At 32.7% G+C, this 7,098-nt stretch overlaps 1 protein-coding gene across 1 annotated transcript; it reads right to left on the bottom strand.

The window, feature by feature from the left end:
- Positions 1 to 854: 854 nt before the first annotated feature.
- Positions 855 to 3,154, bottom strand: LOC130641933 (uncharacterized). Its single transcript, XM_057448959.1, has 3 exons — positions 2,244 to 3,154; positions 2,007 to 2,105; positions 855 to 1,377 (listed from the first exon to the last, which is right to left on the bottom strand). Exons 2-3 carry the CDS (start codon positions 2,015 to 2,017, stop codon positions 945 to 947), a joined length of 444 nt encoding a protein of 147 aa, XP_057304942.1. The 5' UTR covers positions 2,018 to 2,105; positions 2,244 to 3,154; the 3' UTR covers positions 855 to 944.
- Positions 3,155 to 7,098: the final 3,944 nt, after the last annotated feature.

Raw genomic sequence — 7,098 nt, 5'->3', positions numbered from 1 at the left:
TGAATTAATGAAACTTGTATATTAAATGGCCTCTACAAAGAGAGTTTTATGAAATGACCTATGCAATCTGCAATGTGTGGGGAGTGTAGGGGAAAACCCAGTTTGTTTATTTTACATTGTTATTGTTTATTATATAATAAAATAAAATAAAATAAAATAAATTTATCCGTATTATCTACGGACCGATTATTATTTAAATGATTTACGAAGTGATGTTCGAATCTTTTTTAACATTCGCTTGTTGTTCAATAGTCAATAGAAGTGAAGTATAAGACTTCAAAAGACTCAAGTTTCAGCGATTTCAATACAAAAAGGTTCACTTCTGTTACTTCTTCTTGTATTTATGCGTGTTTTTATCTAGGCATGTAGGCATCTGATACGTTTTATTTATTGTTATATATATTTATGTGAAATTTGTAGACTTTTATAAGATATTTAATTATTAGTTTTTAGTTTGCACAAACACCACATAAGTTACAAGCGGTTTTCACCTCTTTTTTCACCTTTAATCAACTTACACCTACCACTGCACAATACTTCTTTAACATCATGTATGCACAAAATGTATAAATTTACTTATAATTACACATACTTAGTACTCTTTGTACTCGATCTGTCGGGTAAGAAATCCTTAATAATCAACAAAATGTGTGAAAAACGGAGGGATTTTTAACTAAAACCCTGCCATGCGACTAATTATCAGTAAACTAGTTAGCATGTACCCAAGTCCACGTGCATGTCCGATTTATGTATTGCAGAAATAAATTTTTTTTCTACCGTACATATCACGGACATTGCTAATACAGAGAAACATCGGCTAATATTTTTATGAGGAAGAAGAAGAATTAGGCAAATTTACGACACTAAAGTTATTTCCATGTTATTAAACATTCCGTTCCGTAACGAAATACCTACAAGTTGCTGTTTTATCGAACAAATTTGACTTATTTTTCGTTAAAATATTCGTCTAAGTAACAAAAATAATCACCAAGATCACTGACATTTTCAATAAATTTGAAGTTTTCAAATTTGTCAATTTTGTGTTCGAAGTCGCCTAAATTCATTTTCTTTTTGTAAATATAAATATCTCGATGTTCGATATTTATCTTCTGCAGATATGGATCGTTAATGGGAATCTTTACTTCAACAACCCAATCCAATTTGCCCATATTTATCAATCTACTTTGCATAGAACCATTCGAGTCATAGTTATTTTCAGCAATGGCCTGTTTGTCATATTCTGCTGGATGCAAGGAAGTCCAATATGATCCGGATCCATGCCGAGCATGTGTTTGACCCGTCGACATTTCCACACATTTCGATAAATTGATTTGTTTTGCAAACAATTCCCTTGTGAAATGTTGAATTCGAATCATTCTACAAGAAAAATAAAAGTTAGTCAAGAGAATTTTTTATTTGTTCTAATACAATTCTCATGGTGGAAACGATGCTAATCTCCAACGTAACGCTTTTGGATGTTAAAGACGCTATGTAGAGTTGGTGTGTGTATAAATTTTACAATTTAATCCGACATATGAAAACGCTGTTTTGGTGGTATTAATGTTACGGTCAAAGTCTTCTCAATCTTCGAATTGTACTAAATAAGCCTCGGTTATAAGCAATGAGCATGAGCATAAAATTAATAAAAAATGTTTAACCAGGTTGTTTGCTTGCTGTTGAATCTAAAAATGTCACATTCATTTCGTTTGAAAAAGTTGAGAAACTGCAACGGTTTATCAAAGAAAACTAACTTTAAGGACACATATTGATAGCAGATTTGTATCTAAAATTATATATCCTTGTAAATTTTCATGGTTAATAAATAAAGAGAAGAGAAGAATGTTGTTGAGGTAAACTGACGGCCAAGGATAATTAAATTAATCCTTCTCGTTTCCATGATACTACCAAAAAATATATAGATAAAAAAAATATAAGAAATAAAACAAAATAATAGAAAAAAAGACAAACAAACAACAACAACAAGAAATTAAAACATGACTACATACTTTCTTTGCATTTTCAGTGATATTCTACGATGCTTCTAAATGTATTGACTGCAACTAAAGCAGACATTCGCAGCACTGTTCTTTATATAATAGTCAACACTATGGAGATAATAAGTATCTCTCAAAGATTTAATTAGTTTAGCATGTTTCTTAGAAAATGAAGATTTAATGTTGTCACTAAACCAAAATGACAAGTAATTTGTTGTTCTAAGAAATAAGGAACTCTAATGAGCTAACCTTTTTTAAATTTATTAAGAACTACAGGACAAATGTCTTTGCAACCAAAATTCCAACTGATTGAGGTAATACCTAACATATTTTCTTCATATTGAGTAATTACTTCTACCTGAGATACAGGAAGTTTCCACTGCTACAATATGTTGTAGACAATTAATTGTACAAAATTGTATATTTTCGTACAAAATATTGCACAGATATAATCACGATGTATAATATAGTGTGACTTCAAAGGCCCCATTTTTTTTAATCAAATCAGTTTGATTTGAACAAACTAGTACCAGGTTCCTATGGAATCAATTTTAAAGTAATTACATTCAGGTGGCGTGATGTTTCTCCATAGTATGTAGCGTTGCAGCTTCTGCATTTTTATTTTCCCGTTTAGTTTTGCTAGAACTAACAAGTACGATCCTTCTTGAAAACCAGCACAACTTACCCTTGTGTGAACAGAATGGTATTAACACATACCAACTATCTTTTAATGGGGGTAAATCATACAATTTGCTCTAGGCCAATTCAAAGTAAAAAAGTAAAGATTTGAATTTGATGTTTTACCTTTTAACTGTTATTACTGAAAATATATACCCAGGATAGCCTCTTCAGTTCCTATTGGTACTGCTATCAAGCAAGGGTCCTACGAAGGGGGTCCTGGTGCATTTAAATCTCCCATTTGAGCTACGAAAGTTGTACAATCACAACAATCGCTCAACTAGACAACCACCTAATATATCAATCTAAAGCAGAAAGGATAGATTCACACTTTTATAGTCTCTGGCATGACTCGCCGGGGCTTGACCGGGCATTCTGGAGCCGGGACTGGGGACTTGAGACTAAGTATTTGCAAATGTGTAAAAACCAGACCCAAAGAAGTACCGAAAGTCAACACCGTTTTTGTTCTAATAAAAAATATACCGTAGTAATCCAAACAAGCGCCCTGGGCACTTATTAAATTTTTGGATTTTTTGCATGGACGCTTAATTTAGGGGGGGGGGGGGGGGGGGCTTAAAAAATGCTGCGCGCTTATAAATTTTTTCTAATTTTGTACAAATTAAAGACAAGGGTAATTTTCAATTTTGTTTCCTTTCCTGAAAAATAAAACTGAACGAAAGATGTAACAGCCTGAAGTTTAGTAAAATTATCAAATGAGTGCCCAGTTTCTCAAGGTAGTTTTTGATTATGCGCCCCCTTTTATTAGGTAGGCGCTTATTCAAGGGACGCGCTTGATAAGTGCTGGATTCTTATTGAACTTTGAGGAAATTACCTGGGTGCTTTTTCGAGGAGGGGGGCACTTATATAATCCTAGGCGCTTGATCGGATCATTACAGGTACACACAATATAAGCTTTGATAAAGAATATAGATCAGAGAACAAAATGTAGAAAGGAAATAGCTATTATGCTTAAAGATATAGTCGTAATGCAGTACTTCTTAATATTGACAAAATGCTTAAATGTTCTTAACATGTTCTACAGTTTTGGAAGCCATATGTTCTTACATACTTTGTTCTGATAAAAAAAAACATATATGTACATGTACTGAAATTAAATTAAATTAAACTAGTCGTTAGCCCGTCGCAGCTAAGCTACTATTTTGCGTGACAGACAGACCGACGGACGGACGAACAATAGTTCTTCAAAAAATTAAAATTTTGCAAAAAACTAATCAAAACCGACCAAATATTTTTATATATTTACAATTTCGATGAAATCTATAATAAATAAATAATGAATAAATAATAAATAAAGATAAACGTTCCCCCTCTTTTACATCAAAGCCGTCAGCATGAAGTTTGGCTATAGTAGATCGTTGGGGACACAGTCAAAAGCTTTTGATAAGTCTATTAATATTGAACCAACCACATAATTCAGATCCAGATTTTTTTTCCAATCCTCTAATAGGCGTATCAATACATGATTGTTGCTGTAGTTTTTCCTGTAAGCAGATAAGTAAAGTTTTTTTCCATGAAAGACATTATTTGCTCTTTGATTATTATATCATAACGCTTAGAGAAAAAAATTAATGCACTAATAGGTCTAAAATTATTGGGACTGTACTTTTCCTTGCTTCCCTTGTCAATTGGTGTAACAACCGCACGCTTAGCTTTAGTTGGGAAAAAACTGGCACGGATGCTACTATTTAAGGCATTTTTGAGGGCAATATTAAGTGCTCACTAGCTAGTTTTGCAAGTTTTGGCAGTATTTTATCTTCGCCAGCAGACGCTTTAGTGTTTATTTGTTTAAATACTCTTTTGATTTCTTCATCACCTATTTCCTTAAATTGAAAATTTTCGGACACATTTTCAATATTTTCTTTTATCTTTAGGATACTTGGATGATTTTTATAGGTTTTTAAAATTTTCCCAATTAACTTTTTCTTATCTGTAAATGATTTAAAATCGATAGAGGTAGGTTTCATACCAGTGCAATTTTCAACAATTTTTATAAAGTGGCTATTCAATGTTGTTGCCACTTCATTTTCATCTGTAATCAAATTATCGTTTTGGATTATCGTAATATTTGCATTACTTAAGCAATTTTTATTAGTCACAAAAGGTTTCATAACTTTCCAAAAATTTTTTTTTTTTTTAAATATTCCTTAACAGCTTTATTTCGCAACTTTACGCATTTGTTTCTTTGTCTTTTATAATTGGCATTGTTTTCCTCAGTTTTGTCATTGTTATATTTATTTTTAAACCTCGACCTAGAGTATATAGCCTTTCTTAATTCTTTATTCATGAAGGGAGCATCGTTTCCACGCAATGTTTTCTGTTTCAAAGGAGCATGTTTATCTACTATATTTCTAAAAATTACTTGAAGATTTTCATAGTTCAAATCAGGATCGGCAGTGTCACAACAAAAGTCAGCAGCTTTTACATCAGCCAAAAACGTCTTTTCATCGAAATTTTTATAGTTTCTATAGAATATTTTCTTCTCGTTGTAAAAGTTATCTTTAATCAGGTTTTTGAAATTGAAAATCTCACAAAGTGACTGCATCTGCCCATAGCCACTATCACTTGGATTATAAAAGTCGATATCAATATCACCCAGAACAATAATATTGATATTAATAATATCGAGTTATAATACATTTATCACAGTCGCAGTTTATCTTTCATATTTTCTTATTATAAGAAGCCGAAGAAAAAGTCAACTATTAAGAGTTTCTTAACAAGTTTAATTTTGATAAGGTTTATAAAGCTTGGTTCTCACCTGGCACTAAGGAGCACTAAGGAGCACTAAAGACCACTAACGAGCGATGTCTCGTGTTTTTTTTTCATAAGTCAGTATCAGTTTCAACGCTCCTTAGTGCACATTGTCAAACATTAGTGTTGTTTTTCGAGCACTAACTAGCACTAAGGCTTAGTGTTGTTATCAAAAAATTTTCTTCTGAGATCAAAGGTGCCAACATTCGTGCAGAAGTATTTTGTACAGAACATGATTTCCAAATGGTGAAATAGAGTGTGAATTGTGAATATATTCTGTGTGTGTTTCAAGACAGAGGAAAATGTCGTTGGAGAAATAGAGACGCAACCAACCTTCATGCATAGCAGAGGATGAACGGCTAGCAGAATGTGTTAGAAATTTTCCTGCGCTTTGTTCCCCTTTTTCGTTTTGTAGCCTGAATATTGGACATATCCAAAAAATCTTTTTTTCTTCAAAATTGTGTTTCAATTTTTGTAAACGTAGCAAAAGCAGCAGCAAAAAAACCTTCTTCTTCTACGCTTCATGCTGAAAGAAGTTCTTACATTAAGATTTTCCTTTTATAGTGTGAATCACTTTAAAACAGACGCTCATTTTCCAGTGCTCTTTAATGCTCAATTTCTATCGCTCTTTAGTTCTCCTTAGTGCCAGGTGAAGACCACGCCTGAGAGGATATGTAATCAAAAATATTATTACAATACAACAGACTTTTATCAACATATATACAAGAGAGGGTGACACACGCCTTTTATTTATTCTCAAAATATAAAGTCTTTCGGTTTGTCAGGAAAGCCAACTCGATATTCAAGTCCAGTTTCCTTTTTATACCAGGTAATGTTGATAGCAGTACCAATAGAAACTGAAAAAGCTATCCTGGGTAAATAATTTCAATAATAACATTTAAATATCATTGATTGATAGAAGGCATATGTTAAAAAAAGTTTCTTACTTAAAATATTGGCATTTTTGCTGCTAGTAGGCGGTTAGTCCGCTCCTCACAAATTAATTTCCTATATGAAAACGTGTAATCGCAGCAACAATACATTGAGTCATTTTAGCCATTGCAATTATCTTATTGTGTTGGTTATTTTATGAACAGCTCAAAACAAAGATAAAAACTTCTACAATTGAAACGTCTAGACTATAATAGATGACGTCATTCTATTTTACTCTCCAAGTGTTGCAGCTAACATATTACTCAGGTCCTTTCATTGGATAGTGAATGTCAGACAAGTGTCAATACCCAGTATCCTCGTCATTATAATTCTCTTAACTTGTCGTTGTCATAGAACCACATTCAAAAGCAAAATGCCCTGGAAACGAAGTTCAACATCCTGCAACATTTTGCACAGATTTTTTACCACGTCTAAGAATAACATAAAAGTATAAAGATATGCATCATAAATTAAGGTCAGAGGTTTATACCAAAGGTGCGATTTTTAATACACGTCTTTCTTTATACTAAAAAAAAACAGTAAAACTTGGCCTGAGAATTGTTTTGTACACAATGCTTAACCTCGTCCCCAGGGTCTTGTGGCCCCTGAGCCGTTATTACGAAGTGGCCTTTCGCCGTATTAACTTTGTCAAGAAGGCAAAATTCCCTGGGAACGAGGTTGCACAATGCTCTATATGGCAGTATTATTTTCAAACTTGGAA

The sequence above is a fragment of the Hydractinia symbiolongicarpus genome, chromosome 4, assembly GCF_029227915.1.
Source record: "Hydractinia symbiolongicarpus strain clone_291-10 chromosome 4, HSymV2.1, whole genome shotgun sequence".
Classification (NCBI taxonomy): Eukaryota; Metazoa; Cnidaria; class Hydrozoa; order Anthoathecata; family Hydractiniidae; genus Hydractinia; species Hydractinia symbiolongicarpus.
The sequence above is the reverse complement of the archived record's forward strand: the minus strand, read 5'-3'. Positions and strand labels throughout refer to the sequence as shown.